Genomic DNA, 22517 nt, shown 5'->3' on the forward strand with positions numbered 1-22517 from the left:
TATGCATAAAGCTGCCTACTGTACTTTTATTTTTTTAAGATTTTATTTATCCATTTGACAAGAGAGAGAGAGCACAAGCAGGGGGAGCAGCAGAGGGGGAGGGAGAAGCAGGCTCCCCGCTGAGCAGGGAGCCCCATGTGGGGCTCCATTCCAGGATCCCAGGATCATGACCTGAGCCGAAGGCAGATGCTCAACTGACTGAGCCACCCAGGCGCCCCCTACTGTACTTTTCTGTTCATTTCAAGTATGTACCAGACTCTCACCATGCATTTCCACTTGATGTTTCTTTTTATTTTTTTTTTTAAGATTTTACTTATTTATTTGAGAGAGAGAGCATGAGTGGTGGGAAGCGGCAGAGGGAGAGGGAGAAGCAGACTCCCTGCTGAGCAGGGAGCCCGACTCGGGGCTCGATCCCAGGACTCTGGGATCATGACCTGAGTCAAAGGCAGACACCCAATGGACTGAACCACCTAGGCACTCCTCCACTTGGTGTTTCTAAAGTTCATGAACACTGAAGGCTAATTAACTCTAATTAGAATCTTCCCTTTGGCTGCATGCCCAAGGATGCATGGCTTGTATATTTTGGTATATTTGGAATTTTAAGGTTTATACCTCATGAGTATTGTTTGGCTTTTTTATTTCATTTTCTTTATGGTCCCTATCCCAGGGGATTTCAACAGAGGGGTAGCATCGGCTTTAGAAGAAGATAGTTATCTGTTCATGTGAGATGACAGGATACTGGGGTGGTCTAGGACCAATCACTGGTTCAAAAACATTAATTGAACATTTTCTATGTGCTGGGCATTGGGCCTGATGCTCAGGATGAATCGATGCCCAAAGTCTAATAGAGAGCCAGAATGTGGTGGGGCACTAAGAACTAGATCTTTATGAATTAAAGTTAAGATGACAGGAAGCCTATAGAGGAGTAAGCTGGAAAAACACGTAGGGCCAGACTGTGAAGGGACATTAGCGCTAAGCTAAAGGGTTTCAGCTGGAGGCTGTCAGTGATTCCCAAAGTGTGGCCCCCTACCAGCTCTATCAGCCTCACCTAGGAAGCTATTAAAAATGCAAGTTCTTGGGCCCCACCTAGACCTAATGAATCAGTAACTCTTAGGGTGGAGGCCAGTAATCCTTGTTTTCACAAACTCTACAGATATTTTTGATATATACCAAAGTTTAAGAACCATTGCTCTGGTGATAGAAAACCCTTGGAAGGGTTTATTTTAAAAACTCAGTTTTAGGGGCGTCTGGGTGGCTCAGTTGGTTAAGCGACTGCCTTCGGCTCAGGTCGTGATCCCAGGGTCCTGGGATCGAGTCCCACATGGGGCTCCCGGCTCAGCGGGGAGCCTGCTTCTCCCTCTGACCCTCTCCTCTCTCATGCTGTTTCTCTCTCGCTTGCTCTCTAATAAATAAATAAATAAAATCTTTAAAAAAAAAACAAAACCAGTTTTATGGTGACATAATTCACACATCATACAAGTCACCTGTTTAAAGTATACAAGTCAATGATGTTTAGTATTTTCACAGATTTGTGCAACTATCAACACCACCTAATTTTAGGACATTGTCATTGCCCCCAAAAGAAACTCCTTATCCATAATAGTCACCCAACATCTAGTCACTGGCAACCACTTATCTACTTCTTGTCTCCGTGGATTTGCCAATTCTGGACATTTCATATAAACAGAATCACACAACACGTAGTCTTTCATGGCTGGTATCTTTCACTTAGCAGTGTTGTCAAGGGTCATCCATTTGGATGGGGATGAAGGAAGGCACTTGTGGTGATGAGCACTGGGTGTTGTATGTAAGTGTTGAATCACTAAATTCTACACCTAAAACTAATATTACACTGTAGTTTAACTAACTGGAAGTTAAATAAAAACTTTTTTTAAAAAAAGGGGGGTCATCCATGTTGTATTAGAATTTTCTTTGTATGGCCAAATAGTATTCCATTGTAGAGATACACCACATTTTGTTTATCCATCTGTTCACTGATAAACTTTTGGGTTGTTTCTACTTTTTGGCTATCATAAATACTGCTGTTATGAACATCCATGTGTAAGTTTTGTGTGAACACATGTTTTTTTTTGTCTTGGGTATACACCTTGTCCTTTTTAAGGACAGGAGTGACCTGCTCAGCTGAGGGTTTCAGTACATGACAGCTTGGGGCAGTGCTTCTCATTCCTCTGCCTCCACACCATGCCCATGTCCAGAACACTCCATCATCAACTGTACTGTCATGATTCCCCTTTTAGATAGTGGTGTGGGGGTAAGAGGTGGGCTGTATAGTTGGAAATACGCTCTTCCTTACATGCTAGCATCTCTTTCTCTTGTCCCACAATTGAGAATCTTGCTAGAGATGGATATGAGCAGAAATAAAGACGTGAATTAAACTATTATAATAATTTAGGCCACGGGTGAGGTGAATTGGAACCAGGGCAAGTTTAGAAGGGATGACTTGTTGATTCTGAACTATTATCCTTAGTATCTCATAATCTTCTTCTACCAGTCTCCAACTATACTGCAAAGGCAAAGTAATATAGAGAGCAACCTTCTCTTTGGTGTGAAATATTATTTTTCTTTTCTTTTTTAAGATTTTATTTCTTTGAGACAGAGAGAGAGAGAGAGAGAGTAAGAGAGCACAAGTGGGGAGGAGGGTGAGAGGGAGAGAGAGAGGCAGACTCCCTGCAGAGCAGGGAGCCCGATGTGGGGCTCAATCCCAAGACCTGGAGATCATGACTTGGGCCGAAGGCAGATGCTTAACCAACTAAGCCACTCAGGTGCCCCGAAATATTATTTTTCAATACTGATCCTCTGCTGAAGGGAGAAAAGCTACAGAAAAGCACAGCTTCTCAAACTTTTTCTGCAAAACCAAAAGCCACCCTGAGCATGGCTCATGGCCCCCTCATTTTAACGTTAGCATTTTCACTTAGTGACACTTGAAATACAAATGATTTCTGAGACAAATTATTTTTTGGTAATTTAATGCAAGATTGCCATGTGTTGTGGTCCGGTCTGCTAAAAGTGGGAGAAATGAGAACATTGGTGTCTGCGTTAGTTTCCTGTGGCTTTTGTAGCAAATTATCACATTCATGGCTTAATGCAACACCAATGTATTCTTTTGCAGCTCTGGAGCCCAGAGGTCTAAAATGAAGCTCATCAGGCAAAAACCAAAACCTTGACAGGGAGTCTAGGGGATAAACCATTTCCTTGCCCTTCCAGTATCTAGAGCCACACTACTGTGTTCCTTGGCTCATGGCCCCTTCCTCTGTCTGCAAAGCCAGTGATATGCATGTTTTCTCTCTGACTCTGCTCTGTTCTGTTTCTGTCACATGCCTTTCTTCTGTCTACCAACTCTCCCTTTGCCTCCCTCATATAAGGATATTTATGATTGCATTTAGGACCCACCCATATAATCCAGCATAATCTCCCCACTGGAGATCCTTAACTTAATCACATCTGCCTAAACTTTTTTTTTTTTTTTTCCTATATGACATTCTCAGGCTCTGGGCATTAGGACCTGCATATCTTTGGGGGCCATTATTCAGCCTGCCCCAGTATCAAATCAGCAGAAAAGAGGCTTTGCCCTTTTCACTACTTCTGGATCCATTCTTGTGCATTAATGAACTGATTTATGGAAAAGAGAAGCGTACTTGGAAAAGCATACATTTCGTGGCATCCTTTTGCTGGGCAGACTTAGACACTTGTACCGTCATGCTAGGAGGCCCCGAAGCAGGAGGCCCTGGGTCCAGCTGCTGTGGCCACACAGCTCAGCAACTCCTGCTGTCCCCACACCTTGTGAAGTGGCCGGGAAGCAGCTCTGGACGCCAGGCCAGACACCTTGCTTCTAAGCGCCTCCTTCAGCTGCCCCACTCATGAAATCTCTCCCAGCACTTCCACACATCTCTGTTATCTCTTTAACATATTGATCTCCAAATGCTGATCATGGAATTGGCCTTATATTAATCAGAGAGGCACATATTCGCCTGTGTGTGTATGTGTGTGTCGGCGTGGGGGTGGGGGGCTGTAAGCCTAAATAAGACCGAGTTTAGTGTGCATAGTGTCTAGACGACTTCTACCAAAAAGGTGGCCAGCTTCCACATCCACTCCATTTAGTTCAGTTTGATAAGCAGTGCCCTGAAATAGGTAACTCAGGACATAGAAAGACAAATAAGATGAAGTGCCTCTACTTTGAGAATTTCAGTAGGACAGAAAGACGTGCACAACCAAACCCGTGAGGAGACATACACCACACGAGAGGTGTGGGCTGATACGGGGGTATTACTCGTGGTTGGGGTGAGCTTGGGTCAGGCAAGACTCCTTGGATGTATTTGATGGGCTAGGACTGGCCCACAGATGGGATGAGGGTGTTCGGGGAGGACACAGAAGGTCAGGACACAAAGAGAATTCCAAGCCAGGGAGCTGGGAGATGAGTCAGGGAGGGAAAGGCAGAAAGCAAAGCAGGCTTGCATGAGTAGAATTTCTGTATTTGATGGATTTGGTTCTGAAATTGCTAGCAGGTGGAAAGTTCTGGAAAGTAGATATAAAGTTAGGCCCAGAGCATAGAGACTTGGGTGAGACTAGAGATTAGAGAAGTGGAGATTATCCTTAGAAGGTCACCACTGATGCCATGGATGTGGACAGTATTACAGAGGATATTACCAAAACAAAAGTAAGGACCACGGCAGACTACTTGAGGGCACAGAGGGCACCGAGAAAGTCACTAGAGAAGTAAAAAAAGCAAAAAGTGACAATGGCAGGAGGGAAACCAGGAGCCTGCACTGTGCAGGTGGCCAGCAAAGGGAGCATTCCAGAGTCCCCTGTCTCTAGCAGAGGCAACTGCCATAAAGCTGACCTTGTCTCTTTGTATCTATCCTTTGTGCTGCAAGTATATCCAAATGCCACGCAAGATTGTCATGAAATGTGGCAGGTTTGACAGAAGGCTATTTGGGCAGAAAAAGTTAACATGTACAACTGAGTTGAGCTGGCGAAGCCCTTTGAAGCCATGATGGTCTTTGCACTATGACCTATCAATGCATTTAATTCTAACGTTTATACTAAGAACAACCTTATTATTGGAAAATAGGACCAGATTCTGCAATCAGATAGAAGATCATAACAGCAAGCACATGTGTCCATGAAGCAATCAAACAGTCCAGTTAAGTGGCTTGACCGTTGCTGAGATTATTTGTAAATCTTCACGTGCTAATTGTTCAACCATGTTCATATCTTCTTGCAGATATAAACCAAAAATGGAAGCAGAGACTAAAAGTTTAAGGAAAATGATTGGGGGAAAATAAGCCCCCAATTGAGCACATTTGGCTGTCACTGTGGTGAGCTGAACAAGGCCAATTCCGACATTTAGATTTGTCCGATTCTTTCTAGTGACTATCAGTTACCTCTAAAGATTAGAAGTTTGTAGAAGTTACTTGCTTCCTCCTAGGCAACCTTGCTATCAGGTGTTATTTTTTTTTTTAAAGATTTTATTTATTTATTTGACAGAGAGAGAGGCAGCGAGAGAGGGAACACAAGCAAGGGGAGTGTGAGAGGGAGAAGCAGGCCTCCCGTGGAGCAGGGAGCCCGATGCGGGGCTTGATCCCAGGACCCTGGGATCATGACCTGAGCTGAAGGCACACGCTTAACGACTGAGCCACCCAGGCACCCCGTCAGGTGTTATGTTTTAATTAAAGCAAATTTCAGACAGAATTCTGCCCGATGTTCAGCTATTCATTAACAAGAAGGCACAAAAACATGCACTAAAGCATGGTCCAAGTTCCAGTTTGTGGGGTTTTTTTTAAGCACTCTAACAAGCGCATTGCATAAAATGATTTCTCTGAGACAAATACAACAATATCCTCATGATTGAACCAGTCAACCTTTTAGTCAGATCAGTGAAGGGACTCTTCATGATGGGTTGAGGGGAGGAGGCACCTGTTCTGAATGAGTTCTAGAATTAGGGTGCTCTAATAAAAGTACTTGGCTGATTCTATAAAAGGGGGTGAAGTACCTGTATATCATTTCTAACTATGACAGTTCTTGAATACCTCTTATTTCCCCAAGTATAAGTTGTTCCTATCATCCCTCTGGAGCAAATTCAGATGGTAAGAGTTGAGGCATAGGTCTTTGAAGTATGGACCACTGATCATGGTATTTCAGATATTACCTCAGCATCCCTAGAGCATAAACTAAATTGCATATACACATCTTCATGATACTGTCTAAACTAAAGCATATGAAGGTAAATTACAGAAAATATAACAATTATCTTACTTTTTGCATGCATAGGGAAAAAGCCAATGTGGCAGATTGAATAATGCCCCCAAAGATGTTCATGTCCTAATCCCTAGAGTCCGTGAATATCGCCTTCTATAGCAGAAGAAACTCTGCAGATCTGATTAAGTTAAGCATTTCGAGATGGAGACATTATTCTGGATTATCTGGTTGGGCCCGGAGCATGATCATGAGCGTCCTTCTAAGAGGGGGGCAGAAGGAGAAGAGACTATGGAAGAGGTGATGTTATGGTGGAAACAGGGATGGAGTGGAGGAAGATGGAGGAAGGGGCCCCAAGCCAAAGAATACAGGTGACTACTAGAAGCTGAAAAAGTCAAGGAAACAGATACTCCCCTCGGAGGCTCCAGGGAAAACCAGCCCTGCCAATACCTTGACTTTCGCCCAATGAAACAGATTTTGTACTTCTGATTTCCAGAACAGTAAGAGAAAAACTTTATGTTGTTTTGAGCCACTAAATTTGTGGTAATTCATCACAGTGGCAATAGGAAATGAATATAGCCATCAATATTAATGTCAGCAGAATTTTGGTCCAGCTCATGGAAGTTTCCATCGGAGCTGTTCTGAAAACCCTTGGCGTACATGGCTGACACTTCTTAGGTTATTAAAAAAGACCCTGTGTTGCAGGCCATGGAGAGGAGGAAAGGAAAAAATGGGGCAGGTTTTAAACCATTTTTAGGAACAGACTCAAAATCAGTCCCTGAATCTGTAAAAAGTAAATCATTTCTCTGCCTCTCACTGGGCACAATGGGACTGGATCACCATTTGAATGAAAATCAAGAATAATGAAGCCACATTGTTCCATTTAAGCCCATTAGGACTGTATTCTGGCCAGGTACCAGGTGAGCCTGGGCTACACTCCAGCGGAAGTCTCGCCCACTAACACATAACCTACGCATTGATTCTATTCCCAACCGAATGGGCTACTTTAACTGAACAAGCATTATGGCACCTTAGCCCACGTTAGAAAAGGCTAACATCAAAATGGGACATTAAGTTAGAGGAATTCAATTCCACAAAGGAAAGGATTTTTAGAAACTGGAGGCTCTTGATTTTCAGGCTAGAGATGGAGAAACTGCTTGGCTTCTACTCTGAGCCAAGACAGAACTGAGGAAAGAAAGTCAGCAGAGTCTTTGGAGGAACTGCCTTTGGAGAGAATTACTGTTGAAAGCTTCGCTCTGAAATCAAATACAATCGGAGGGGTTGGGGAAGGATTGCAAAAGCCTTGGTTTTATCATTTACATACTTGCCCCGAGGTTATTCTAGCAATTTCCTAAAACTATGTCTAGCTCTCTCATTACCTGGCTCAGTCCTGTGCACATAGGCACACCCTCAATGGCAGTTGCTAGTTATACCAGGAGAATGTGATGATGGGAACTCAGGAGGAAGGGGACAGGTGCCAAAATGCCGGACCATTGCGTTGTTCTAGGGTTCTCTGGATAAACACTTTCTATCTACATGGTCAATTTATATGTACTCCATAGGCCACCAGGAAAATACCATTTTCCTTCTAAAGTGAATTAGCTGTGTCCATGAAGCCTAAGAAAATAATCCCTTTCAATACAGAAGGGTTCCTGGATTTGAGGCCAAATACTTAGATAACTATTCAGGCAGGTCACCATGGCTTGCTAACTCTGCCATTTACCCACTAAGTCAACATCTTAATACAGCACTGGCTTCTTTCTTCGAGCTGCTTTTCATTCGAAGGCCTGCTTCAATAATCCTGTACTCCCTACCTTCAAAATTTATATTCTCTTATATGACAGTAAAATTATCAACATCAGAAAATTATCATTGCTACACTGTTTATGGACCCTATTCATTTTGCTAAGTGTTCTATTAATTCTTTTTACTTTTTAAAATACTTTTTTTATTCTTTAGTAAGAGAGTATTTATATACAGAAAAATTCACCCTTTTAAGTGTATACTGTTAGGAGTTCCAGCAAATGCATAGAGGCCTCTAATGGTCTGGGCTAAGGAAGATTTCCTGACCTTTCCTCAGTAGTGGGACATCTCCTTTCCCAAGTAGTGGGACATCTCGAAAGGTCTGGGATCCATGCCTGCAAGTTTTATTCTGTTTCCTTTCCCCAGCTCCCATGGGTCATCTGTGCCCTAAAGCTGACAGTGTTTGCCGTACATTTTCAGCAGCTTAAGATTTTTGTCCTATAGGAGGCTTTGTGCCTTTCGCTGGGGGATTAGCTACTTCCCTCCCCTGGACCTAAACCACTGGGGAAGCTTTGGGACTTGCCCTGTCCCCAGTCTCTCTTATGAGCACTGGTGAGGTCTCCAAAGGGCCCATGAGTGGGTATAAATTCCCCTGTGTCTAAAGTTCTCAGGGGTCCTGTCCTCTCACACAAGCCCACACTCAGCCTTTAGCAATTAAGAATTTTAGCTGAATTCTTCTTACCAGCTTGTACGACATCCAGTGTTTCCAGCAAGTAAGTAAGTGCCCATGTCCTGTCTCTCCTTAGAGGATCCTTTGTTTCCTTAGATTTTGAGTCACGTGGTTGTCCTGTGACCACAGTTCTATGATGCACTCAAAAAAAAGTTGGGCTTTCATAGAATGGTTAGCATTTTTTGTTGTGGATTTAAGAATAAAAGCAGCCTTTTCTAGTTTCTATACCCTAAAGGGAAGGCAGAAGTCCATTTTATAGTTCTGGATCATCTGTGAATTTGATTTCTTTCCTTACTCTACTGTAACTATCTGAAAAATGAAAATAATCACATCTGCAGCAGGATGGATCTAAGGGGAGATACAGTGGTTGAGAAGCTGGGTTTGAAATTTGGATTTAATTATACCTTCATATAGACAGGTTCTCTCCTGCAGCTGCTTCTGACCCAGGCTGAAATAATTGTGTCTCCTCTTCCTGACACTTGTAAGGAAAAAAGTATAATTGGGTAGCAATCACCTCTGCAAAATTAAAGAGTTTGCTCGCTATTACTCAGATAGCACACCCTGAAAGTTGTAGGAAGACTTCCAAGTATTTTGAAGGGAAACTGACAATTAAAAAGAAAAAAAAAAAGGCTTTTGTAAAGGGAAACACAGCTGCCTGGAATAGCTACAGTGCGAACAATTATATAGAAAATGTCTATAATGTGAAATGATACAAAATAAATTCCTGACCAAGGAGCTGATCCTAACAGGCTAAGTGGCTACTTTGAGGTCTTCCCCTCAGGGCACAGCAGTGAAGCCATGGTAGATTTTAAGTTTGCTAGGAAATTTGTTAATTTCTTAAAGGAAGCTAGTTAGTCACAAACATTTATTCGACATCTGTATTAGCTGTTGTAGGATCCAAAAGGTTGTAAAAGAAACAATTATTCTGAATAATTGTCAGAACGGTGTCAAGTTCTTTCTGGACCTACTTTGTCTGAGGGGACAATTCTCAGGGACAATTCGCCATCACACCACAGGCCCAGCTGCTCTGTTTGTCACTCCGTTCTGTCCTGTGGGTGGGGACAAAGCCAGCGATACAGCCCCTCCTAGTGCTCTTTTATGAACCTTTAATCCCCTTTCACCTGGCTGCAAAACCTCCTGACCCCCCAACTCAGGTCCCAGGGGTCTCAAGAATCTCCCTGACAACCTCACACCACCTTTCAACCTGGTCAAATAAAGATGTCCTACTTCACCTCTGAAAAAACCCAAAAAACCCAAAAACAAAAAACCCCTGAGAAAATGAATTTATGCCAGTGTCATTTACTGACACATCTTTCTTAAGAGGACAACTTTCTTATAATTTTTGTTTTTTATTTTCGTTTTAATTAGAACAGAGAATGGCCAATTCTCAGGCAGGTATCTCCCAGGTATCATCCTTCATGCGACTCTGTGAGCTAGCCACCCAGTCTGTATATAGACAGACCCTTCCAGCCTTCATATCCTAGATGAGGCTGCACACCCACTCTCAGAGCATGGTTTTCAGCAAGTGTAATGAGGTTGGTCTGTGTTCCACATATTCCTGTCTATCCCTCTTCACACCTATGTTAGCTGGGCAATCTTTGGAAACAGAACAGATTTTTCCCCCTCTCCTTTCTCCTGCTTGAATCTCTAGCTTGGAATTTGCATGTTGATGTACTGTCTCCAGCATATTTCACTGGCACCAATCCCTATCCAAGGTTCTGGGGCTTTCTGTACCACTGTGTTTCCTGGTGGGAAAAGACTGTTCTCTCTTGACTGTGAACTGAATAGAGAAGACCAGTGATCCCTGCCTGTCTCCTGTCACCACTGAAGCAAATAATAGAGGGGGCACTTCTTCAGGGGTGAGTCTCCTCAGATAGGCCTGAGACATCCATGCACAGCACCGCATAAACCTTGACCGTGGGCCCACTGTACCATGGCATTGTGCTTGGCTCAAGAGTTACCAAGGTGAAAAAGACCATCAGCGAATGAGTTCTCTGCAATCTGACCTTTGTAAAGAACTTGGTCTGAGTCCTCTAGAGCCGAACTGAGGAGGCAAAAAACTGTAACCCCATACTTGCCTTCCATTTAGAAATACAACATGGCATGGGGCGCCTGGGTGGCTCAGTCGGTTAAGCGTCTGCCTTCGGCTCAGGTCATGATCTCAGGGTCCTGGGATCGAGCCCCGCGTCAGGTTCCCTGCTCAGTGGGGAGCCTGCTTCTCCCTCTGCCTGCCACTCCCTCTGCTTGTGCTCTCTCTCTCTCTCTCTGGCAAATTAATAAAATCTTTAAAAAAAAAAAAAAACAAACATGGCAGAAATGAAAAGGACCTAAATAAAATTCAGCTAAGTCAACCCACTGAGAGGGGCTATTGATGGATGCAAGAGTTGAGCACTTCATTTCAACAGGAGTCTCCAATTATATTCATCCTATGTTGTACCCTTCTGTGTAAGATTTGTTTTAATGAAAATTTCTCTCCTAGGGATGTGTGCAAGTGTGCAAAGATATATAAGAGAATCTTCACTGAAGCATTATTTGTAATCAGGAAATACTGGAAACAACCTAAATGTCCATCACTAGGATAATGGATAAATTACAGTCTAGTTATTTAATGGCATAATGTACAGCAGAGAAAATGAACTAGAACTATGTATATGCACACAGATATATTTCAAATAGATAATTCTGAGATTTAAAATACAAATTGGATACATAGATATATCACTTATTTGAAGTTTAAACTATTAAATGCTGTCCATTATCTTAGACTATATATGTGTAGTTAAAGCATAAAAACACGAATATGAGTGATGCATGTCAATTTCAGAGATTTCCCCTCTTCTTAGGGGAAGGGGATTGAGTATATCAGGGGTTACAGGGGTATCTGCACCATTTCATTTTTTTAATATGGTGGTATATAGGTGAGTGTTTGCCTTTCAGTATAAATTTTATGTGTCTGAAATATTTCATTTTAATACTTTTAAAAAGAAAGGGTTCTGCTGATTTTAAAAAGGTTTGAAAGCCAATGAACTAGGAAGGGGTGGCTGAGGAATGCGGATACTCAAAGTTACAACAGTCTCCAAGCAGGCCTCTGCGACCCCCTCCAGGCTATCCTTCAAAAGCCCATCCTGCCTTCTGGAATAGCGGCTCTCAAGCCCTAGCAGGCCTATGGCAAAATGCATATTTTACCCTGACCCCCATCTCGGATTCTCATTTCGTTGTCTGAGGTTTTCATTAAGCATACCAGTGATTCTAGTAGGTGTGGTCAGGGTACCTTTGAGAAAGATGTTCAAGGTAAGCAAATGAAATCTCAGTAGCTCATGGGTCTACAAACCTTTGCCACAGACTTGTTGCTAACAATGATTTAGAGTTAAGCCATGTCAGAACTATGACTTCGTATACTCAACAGGGATTATTTCTGTTTCCCACTCAACATAATGAAAGCCCTTTAAATCAGTGTGGTTTTGGGGGCAGGGGTCGGGGAACAGGAGAAAAAGTTAAGGTAAAGGAGGGGGCAGTTAAAAACAATGCAATGAAAACATTTTTATTTTCTGAATTAAGGAGGTACTAAATAAATAGATTCATGGTACCAATTAGCAGGACTGGAACTAACAGTATATGGTAATTATATAAACAGTTCCTTGGCATTCATTTGGGGACAGATGCTGTTATATCCCCTTTTCCTCCTTTATTAAGACAACACATGTTTTTAGCATATCAAAAATACAGAAGAATGTAGAGAAGATTATAAAAATCACCATTAATATCACAACTGAAATAACAGCTGCTTGTTATTTGTGAACTGGTTGACATAATGTTCACAGTTTGAAAATTGGCCAAGGTGGGAGTAATTACACCACAGAAATAGGCAAATGCTGTAAACCAGCTCCTTACTTCTACCCCAGATTCAGAAGTTCAACTTTTACTAGCAAAGCAATGAGCCCATCTGACATATACATTTCCTCCCAAATTTAGATAATGCTACAATGTAGTTTTGGGATTGCAAGTGTGTATCTGACAAAGAATTTTCTGAGTTATCTTGGGAAATTAATGGGCTGATCCCTTTTTCATATTGTGTAGGGGGAGCAAGGACCCCAAGGCTTTCCAGGGCCAAAGGGCTTGACAGGCCGTGGCCTCCCTGGCCAGAAGGTAAGTTATTTTAGGACCTTAGAAAGATGCTTAGGTTTAGGATCTCAATAGCTTCACGTGAGCTTTGGGAGAGCTCTCATATCCTTATAGCTCTTGGAGGAAAAAAATCCATTTGGAAGCAAATCCTTATGGATTTCCTTTCCTAACTATAAACATGCTTAATTTATAAATCTTGTTTTCTTCATCCTTGAAAGCCAGCTGCTAAAGGAGTGAATCCTTACAACATACCCTGTAAAAGACACCAGATAACTGCTCTAAAATTTTATAATAGTTGAACTTCCTGAAGACAGTGAGCTGTTCTGATCATATCTCAAGGTCTCCTCACCTTGAGATCTCTGGTTCATCATGAATTAGATCATGGTACCTGGGGGGAATGTAAATATAATGACCCCCATTTTTTTCCCTGTAGTATATTTGTGTCAACCAGAACCACAGGTCTTCAAGAGATACCACTGGGAAATTAATTAAATTTTAGAGTTTTTCTTATTTGGCTTCAATATTTACATTCTAAACTTCTCTTTTCACTATATTCTAAAGGGAGAGCACGGAGAACAGGGTGCTATGGGAAAGAAAGGTGGTAAAGGGGAAATTGGAGAGCCCGGATCCCCAGGAAGACAGGCAAGGAGTGATTTTTAAAGTCTTACTGTAATTTTATACATTAACTACTTCCAGCCTATATTGACTGTTACTCTTCTTCCCCTAAGCAGGGGTTACAAGGACCAAAGGGAGACGTAGGACTTACAGTGAGTATCCATCCTAGAGGGTAATTGAGGGTTTGTGCTTGCAAAATTATTCCATTCATGTTTTAGCTTCAGAAGAATGAATTCTTTTGACACAGAGTTCCAGCTGCTATTTAATGATAGCACTGCTACAAGCTAGTGTTGACTTAGATGCATGAGGTAATTGATCTGAGCGTGAGGGAGAAAGAACACCAGGCAGCCCTCACCCAGCCCTGTGGTGGTGTGTGACCCCCGTGACCCCTGGCAGACAGGGTAACAAGGAGGTGAGCTGTTGAAACAAGCGAAATATCCAAATGACTTCTACTTTACACGATCCTTCACATTTCCAAATGGGGCATTCGGTTTCCTTGAAGTAGATCCTTTAGGAAGTGCTCTCAGGAGAAGAGTCATCACAAAATGGAGATTACTTGAATGTACTAGTTCCCTTATTCAACAAAACCTATGAGGCATTGGCAAACTTTTCCCTATGTTCCCTACACTCTTGCAAACAAAAAGCTGAAACTCTTCAAAGTCTCACAGGGTAGGAAAGTTCTAGAATTTCTATAGCAATGTCTATTTCCTCCTTTCTCATTGGAAGGCACTACATCTTCTGGAGTGGAGAAGCAATGGGAACCTTCTCTTTTATCCTCCTTCGGATTTTTCAGTGGGTCATGGTCTGGGGATGCTGACCCTATGTGCTGTGCTGAGCAAATCCAGGCGTAAGGGGTGGGAGTTCAGGTGGTGAAGGTGAGACATGAGAGCTGAGCATGTGACAAACAGAACACACACTTTTTTATGGTCTGTTTGCCTTTTCCTCTTCGTTCTTCCTCACCACAAGTCAGATAGCCCCCCAGATGCCTATGGCGTATGAAAGAGCTACATACACATCAATTCCTCCCCCAAAGTAGCAGGAAGAGTATCTGTAAAATGCCCAGAGGAACAATCCCCATAGGTTTATACCCTCCCTCCTATCCTAGTATGTGGAGAGGGCCTGCCTTCCTTCATCCATTCATCTGTTCACTCATTTCACCAACATTTATTGGGTACGTATTCTGGGTCAGGCTCTGAGATAGGCAGGGGAGCAGTAGAGATTAAGAGACTATGTCTGTGGACTCAAGGAGCTCATAGCCCATTAGAAAGAAAGACAAGCAAAGGATGTTTACCTGTCATTTGATAAATGCTATGATAGACGTAGATAATGTGGATCGAGAGCAGACAAGAGGATGTCCGATGATGTTTGGGCCCACATTAGGCTTTAATTGCTTGAGCAGAAGTTTTTTTTTTTTTTTTAATTCATGAGAGACAGAGCGAGAGAGAAAGGCAGAGGGAGAAGCAGTCTCCCAAGGAGCAGGGAGCCCGATGCGGGACTCGATCCCAGGACCCTGAGATCACGACCTGAGCCGAAGGCAGACGCTCAACCATCTGAGCCACCCAGGCGCCTGAGCAGAAGATTTTTAACCAAGAGGCAGAGATCTTAGAAATGAGGATGTCATTCTACCGACCTTGGCTTTCTAGATTCTAGAAGAGGGACTAGCAGGGAAGGATGACTGAAGGAAGAGCGAATTTGCCTGCAATAAGAATCTAGTCTGTGACTGGTCCTGCGTTAGGCTCCTTCACCTCTGGTGCTCCTTCACCTTACCTAGTACTGCAGGGTGCCTGAGGGCTCATGTTTTAGAGCCCCCACACAGGACCTATAGTGCTTCTTCAGCCGCACCCCTTCCCCTGGGTGAGAGTCCTCAGAGTCGAGGAGAGTGAGCACCCTGAGCACACGCCCGCTCTGTTCTACACACTGGATACACAGGATCCCCAAATTGCCTGCCTAAATGGCCCATTTAGAAAGCTGACAGCACTGGCCTGTATGCATGGGTCCCCCCAGAGGGTGGGCAAGGGGCAAGTGTTCTCAGGGAATTTGGACAGAGTTCAGAAGTAAAGACTTCACGCCATGAATGCTGGCCCAAGCCCCGTGCAGTGTAAAAATGGTGGGGACGGGGTGCAACGAGAAGGGGACAGGCTGCAGACCACAGCCCTCCCTTGCCCAAGAGTCCATGTTAATCTACAGGATAGCTCCATGAGGTAGGTATTATTATCTCTACTTCCATGAAAGACATGCTAAGTCAGAAAAGTCTGGGCAATATGCTTGAAGTCGCCTTGCTAGCAAGTAGCAGAGCCCTTGTAGCTGGAGTTGGCTTGTCTGCTGCCAAATCCAGGCAGCTCCCCCATAAATGCTGTTCTTAGAAGGCCTCTTCCCTCTCCCCACCCATGTTCTCTCCCTGATCAAATATATCCCCAAGCAGCTGTCAGTTGTAGATTCATTCCAGACTAGCAAACTACTCTTTTAAGAGGCAAATACCATTGACAGAGTTCAGTGTCATAAGAATTCATGCCAAATTGCTTCAAAAAGACTGTTCTTCCACCCGTCCCTAACATGTTAGCATTTCTGTAATAACATGTAAGCATAAAGAATATGTTTAACCAGTGGAGGTGAGGAGACACACTGGATTAAAACAGACTGGAAAGCTCTGCTTTAGGAAATCTCATCTGCCATCGCTGTTTCCACAGCCAGCTGTACGCTGGCCTTCCTTAAATCTGCCTCTAGTTTGCACTGCTCTCTTGAGCACCAGACCTTACGTCTAACTGCCTACTGGACATCCCCAGCTGGATGTCCCATCGATGCATCAGACTCAGCCATGCTCAAGCAGAGCCCAGTGATCTTCACTAGCCCCCACCCTGCTCCTATTCCATTCCTCCCTAATCTCAGAGAGTGGGCCAACGTCATTTGCCTCCTCTGAGACTCTTTCCTCACCCTTCCTTCCAATTACCCACCAACCCCTTCATTTTCTCTCGGATAGTTCCCTCTAGACCAATCCTTCCTCCCTATCACTGCCACCACTGCTTTCTGGTGTCACTTCCCAACCCCCCCGAACTATTTAGGAACCTCAAACCCCTCCATTGGATGCCATGATCACCTTTCTAAGATAAAAGCATGATCAGATCTCTTCTCTGCTTAGGGCCCATGCATCTTCTCACCGCCCATGATAAAGTTCACACTCTTCAACATGACACAAAGACCTTCTAGAGTTCATCTGTCTTACACATTTCCTGTCATTCTCTCTGCCATGTACCCTGTGTCGTAAGTTTACTCAAGTACTGTAAGGCACTGTGTTTGTGTACTTTGTCCCCTGCCTGGAATGCTCCTCCCATTCTCCCTCTTTCCTCCCCTTCTCCTTCTTTCCTCCCCAAGCTGCTCGTAATCCACCTTCCTGGTCCGCAGCCCCACCCTCAGGCTCCCACCTCTGGAATTCCCAGCAGACCCGAGTAGTTCCTTGACTCCAATCCAATAGCACAGCACTTACAAAAGTATTTATTTGTCTACTGCTTACTAGACTATGAATCTTTTGATAGGTATAAATTCGATGCCTTCATCATTGGCAAAAATAGCCAAAGTAGTCATTGAGCAATTTGAGTGGAAAAATAAAACTATTTTAGTCAAGCAAAAGCAAAGAAGAGGAGGAAAAGATTGATATATGTGAGTACCTAAAGCTTTTTAGACCTGGTTAGACCATAAAAGCACATTAAGAAGAATTTAAAAGCAACTTTGATATAAAAATTATTCTTACAAGTCAATGAAAGATAAACATCTTAATAGAAAAAATAGACAAAGGACATACAAAGAACTTGCACAAGGGGATACAGCTTGGAAACATGCATATGAAATAAAATTTAGCCTCACTAAGAATTGCATAAGTATAATTTAAAACAATGTGATATCTTGTTCTATCAAATGGCAGAGATTATGTAAAAATAATAACCATTATTATGTGTCTAAAATAAAATAGGTTTTCTTATACGCTGCTGTTTGAGGTGTCAGTTACAACCTTTCTGAAGGTCACTTTGGCAATATGCATCAAGAGCCTTAAAATGGCCATGCATCGGGGCGCCTGGGTGGCTCAGTTGGTTAAGCGACTGCCTTCGACTCAGGTCATGATCCTGGAGTCCTGGGATCGAGTCCCGCATCGGGCTCCCTGCTCGGCAGGGAGTCTGCTTCTCCCTCTGACCCTCCTCCCTCTCATGCTCTCTGTCTCTCATTCTCTCTGTCTCAAATAAATAAATAAAATCTTTAAAAAAAAAAATGGCCATGCATCTGACTTCAGTAATCAAGTTTTTCAGAACACTTAATAATATGGGAAATTAAGTATGATATAATGTTAAGTGAAAAACTACACTTGATCTTAGCCAAAAGGCCGAGAAGCGATGTTAAGTGAAAAACTGTAATAAACTTGGTGTCTAGTATTTTCTCCACTTGTAAAAAATTAAACATAAATATATATTTCCCCTTTCTAAAAACACAATGTAAATATATAAATATATGCATTTTCCCTTTCTAGACACATCCTAGTTTCAGATTAAATGCCTTTCTAAATGTGGAAAAACATGACAAGGCCCCCCCCCAAAAGATGACTATTGACTTCCTCATGTTATATAATTGTATTAATATTGTATTGGGAGTTCTTTTTAAATAGCCACTTGGAATCACTGGCTTTCACTCAATTTACAAAAAAATACAATTAAATTAAAATGCTCTGATTATTTTCCATACATGTTTAAGTCCCATCACCAGCGATGTCATCTTTACCCCAATTCTGTCATTGTGAATTTTTTCTTTAAAACTTTACTTTTGCAACTGTTAAATTTTATCTTCTCAGATCTTCTTAGTTTTGCCTCCTTCCCGTTGAGATTTTCTGGGCTTCTATTAATAAAGTTCATCATTCCCATCAGCTTCCTGTCTTGGGCAAATACAGAATTCTGTTTTCCATTGTCCCATCCCAGTTATTTGAAAACGTGCTACTCAGGGCAGGGCGTTGGCACATTCACTCCCCATCCCCACCTCACCCTGGGCTCCTCTGCTGGAGCTGATGGCAGCAGGACCAGGAAGGAGCATTCAGGAACATGGGGACATTTCATGGAAGTGCCGAAGTGAGAGTATCAGGAACCTGGGGAGGGGACTTGCAAAACTGGACAGTGGTAGAGAAAAGGAGGGAATACAGCATAGAATGAATTCTCTTTTGGCCCTGGTACTTGTCTTGGTTGCTCAGCACATGTGGGTTAAGTTGTGTAACTGATGGCATGCATCACCCACACCTTTATAAGTTATACTTTATGGAGTTGGGCCCTATCCTAAGAGTTCTGTGTGCGTAGCCTCATTTGACCTGCACCCCAGCCCTGAGACACAGATACCGTTAGGTCATCTAATGCCCAAGGTCACACAGCCGATAAATGCTGGAGCTGCAATTGTGAACTCTAGAAGTCTGAGCTCTGACATTTCACAACTCTAACACATTTCAGTTATGATATATTCTAGCCACCTTTTAACCCCTGTGCCATTTATTTTCTTCAGCTGAAGAATAAAAGCAAACGGCTCCAAGCTGATTGTAATAAGACACAGCTTTTATGATGATAGGAAAAAAATATTATGGTCATATAATTAATACATTTTCCTTTTGTCCTTCAGAGAGAAGAAATTATCAAAATTATTTTTGAAATATGTGGTAAGATTTGACCGTCAAGAAAAAAAAAACCATCCCTTTAAAGTACCACAGCCACTATGTTCTGTGTTGGTCAAGATAAATGTGATCACCCAGAGATATACAGGAGAAAGCTCATGAGAAAGTTTGAAGCTCGTTTGGAAAGTCAATGGGAAACTGAAAGATGCAGAGAGAGGGGCTGTGGGAATCCTGATTTAAAAAAGGAAATCATCTTCCCAGGGTGCTTAAGAGGAGTGAAGACACTGGCCCTGGAGTCTGTGGGCAGGCAGGCCTTTTGTGAGCACAGAGCTCATTTGTATTCAGTGACATTTACCTGAGCTTGGGAAGGGAAAAAACAACAAAGGAAGTATGACCACAGGGGCCTAACTGGCATTTGAATCCAGCCTGGCTGGTGATTAGAATGTCTGTGTTTTTCCTGAAGCAAGAAGTCTTTCTGAATTGAGTTTTGAGCAGGATTTCTAGAGTGCATCTCATTTCAAAGACAGGAGGACACTGTCAGTCATCGTGCTTCATAGCTCTATCTAAATGCTTCTATGGCTAAATACGTTAAACTTAAAATAGACTTAGCAGAAAGAGGAAGAAAAGAGATTAGCCAAAAGGCAAGAGATTAATAAAATAATGGAGATAAGAGAAACGTGGCAGAAATGTCATTGTTCTTCCATACAGGGAACCCCTGAACTGGCTTGTCCCCCAAAAGACCTCTGGATGTTAAGAACCCAGCTGGGACTCTGTATGGTGACAGGCCAATTTAGATGGGGCTTCGGAGTTCTAGAAGCCCGGCAAAAATAGCACCCAGTTTCCTCATATTTTTTGTGGTAGGGCTGTTGGGTAACATGAGGATATGAATAAACCAACGGAGCCCTGATAAGTCTTATTTCCTGGTAACTCTAATGATTGCTTTGAATGGTAAACCCTAAACCGAAGTTGTTTATTAACCAGCATTCTGAGATTGTTCTCCTGAAGAGGTATCATAGTATGGACGGACTGCTGGCCTCACTGAGCCACCTTTGTCCTCATTGTGAGCGATTGGGGACACAAACTAGAGTCTGGGGCAGCTGTTCTTCTGTACAGTTACGGGCCCTAATCCTCTCCCCACAATTAACCATTTTCAATCCATCACTTTACCCAGTTGTCATGCTAATGAGGAAATATCAGTTGCCACATAAGGATATGGTGGAAGACTAGAAGATTAGCTTTCAGATTCAGATTAAATAGAAATGCTGGAAGGATAAAGAGCAAATTGAGGCTAGGGTTATCTTTTAGGGAGAGGGAGAAGAATGTAATCAGGAAGGGACACACAGGGATGCAGACTCTTCTAAAAATACATATTTTTTAATCTGAGAAATTGGCACATAGGTGTGTCCTCTACAGTGCTTTGGTGGTTTTTTTGTGTGTGGGGGTGGGGGAGGTTGTTTTTGCAGTATATTATTTTCTAAAAAGTCAGATATAGAAACCAGAAGGGGGACAGCTGTTAGCTGTTAACACTCCCAGAAAGGGAAGGTAACGATCCAGGTCTCTGGTGGTTCGCTGCCCCTCTCTCAAACCACTCTAGCGCCAATCAGTGATGTTCTGATTTTCATTCATGCAATGTTTCTATCTCAACATTCATCTTTTAGGGTGTGGGCCCAAATGCAAAGAGACTCCTCTAGAACTGCTGTTTGTGATTGACAGCTCCGAAAGTGTAGGGCCAGAGAACTTTGAGATCATCAAAAGTCTCGTGAAGACTCTGTCCGACCAGGTTGCTCTGGACCTCACTATGGCCCGCATAGGCATAATCAACTACAGCCATAAGGTGGAGAAAGTTGCTCATCTGACTCAGTTCTCCAATAAGGATGACTTCAAGTTGGCTGTGGACAACATGCAGTACCTGGGGGAAGGCACTTACACAGCCTCAGCGCTCCATGAGGCCAACCACATGTTTGAAGCTGCACGGCCGGGTGTAAAGAAGGTGGCCTTGGTCATCACTGATGGGCAGACTGATACCCGAGATGAGAAGAATCTGACGGAAGTGGTGAAGAAAGCCAGTGACATCAATGTGGAAGTATTTGTGATTGGGGTAGTGAAGAAAAATGACCCCAACTTCGAAATGTTCCACAAAGAAATGAATCTCATTGCTACTGACCCAGATAGCGAGCACGTTTATCAATTTGATGACTTCGTTACCCTGCAAGGTAAGCCTCAGCGCCAGGGGAAAGGAATTTATGTTATTCTTCCAAGTACTGCATCACTGGATTATCCTGACCAAAAATGGAAATCAGGAGGAGGCTAATGAGGCTTATGCCAACACTAAATTGAACACATAAACCCCAGAAGGCAAAAAACATTTAGCATCCATCCAGTTTAGAGAGTATAATCTCTTGTCTTTATTCATTTGGAATAAGTGCTGAGTTGGCCTTGGAGTTGATTAACTGGGCTATCTAAGGTGGAGGACATGGTTGAAAAGAAAGAGTAGAATCTGGGGTACTGCTAAGCCTAGTTAATGTTCAAAAAGTGACCTAACCTGCATAAGAGATGCAGGAAACCAGCAGCAAGGCCGAAAAGAACCATGGAATCAAAGTGAATTAAGAAGTGTATGAGGAATGAAAAAAAGTTATGGTAATCTAGAGAGATGAGAAACACAAGTAACGGGGATAATTCTCATTTCTCTTCTATTCTCCATTTGCTGCTCTTATAGACTATGAAACTAAGGAAGAGTAAACAGGTTGATGTGGGGAGTTTATCTTAAAGTTCCACATTGTGCCTATTCTTCCTACAGTCAGTGCTAATCTGGTGGGTTTCCCTTTGCTACTTTGCCCTGTCACACGAACTGATGTTTCCCAGAGAGGCATTCTAAGACACTGACACATCTGTGATTAGAATGTGGTCAGTATTGCTTCTCAGTGAAACATGTTCCAATTCTTCGGCAACTGAGAACTCATTGTGGCAGGAGTCACATCCAGGGAGCTTGTGAAGTAGGTGAAACGTATGCTTCACGTGTTTGCAGGCTTCCATTTGGCTCCATCATTCCTTGTCCATCCTTCCGGGAGCGGGTGCTGACGTGGCCTAGCACAGCCTCTCCTTGCCCTCATGCTGCTCCCCGCCTACTCTGGCTGCCAGCCTGGCTTGCCTGAAGGGTAGCATGCCCTGCCCAGAACCTTCCCACTTTCTATTTCCCCTTTCTCCAGGCCTTTCTTCTGGGGTTTCATTTCCTGAACACCCCGCAGGATAACTGGTGGCCTTATCGGACAAAGTGTATCTCACTGGGCTGTTACTGTGTTAGAATGGCCAGAAATATTACACAATTCAGAGACATTATGCTTTAATAACTAAAGAGCTTTATCATCTTTTAACCAAAGGAGTTAGTAATTCATTCCAGCTAATGAGGGATATATTTTTGGACTGGCTGACCTTTTGCTCTCTCGGGAACCACAGGTAACTGCCCAT

At 42.9% G+C, this 22517-nt stretch overlaps 1 protein-coding gene and 1 pseudogene across 1 annotated transcript in view; one reads left to right on the forward strand and one right to left on the reverse strand.

The window, feature by feature from the left end:
* COL28A1 (collagen type XXVIII alpha 1 chain) overlaps positions 1-22517 on the forward strand; it is a 161727-nt gene that overhangs the window by 123201 nt on the left and 16009 nt on the right. The window contains exons 28-32 of the mRNA XM_045864663.3: positions 12764-12832; positions 13370-13450; positions 13540-13575; positions 19061-19097; positions 20711-21265. Coding sequence (XP_045720619.1) covers positions 12764-12832; positions 13370-13450; positions 13540-13575; positions 19061-19097; positions 20711-21265 — 778 coding nt within the window. The remainder of the gene's footprint in view (positions 1-12763; positions 12833-13369; positions 13451-13539; positions 13576-19060; positions 19098-20710; positions 21266-22517) is intronic.
* On the reverse strand, positions 17727-17804 carry LOC123836217 (U2 spliceosomal RNA; annotated as a pseudogene).

Source organism: Mirounga angustirostris, unplaced genomic scaffold, assembly GCF_029215605.1.
Source record: "Mirounga angustirostris isolate CCGP_5_RB_7025 unplaced genomic scaffold, mMirAng1.0.hap1 SCAF_12, whole genome shotgun sequence".
NCBI classification, from domain to species: Eukaryota; Metazoa; Chordata; class Mammalia; order Carnivora; family Phocidae; genus Mirounga; species Mirounga angustirostris.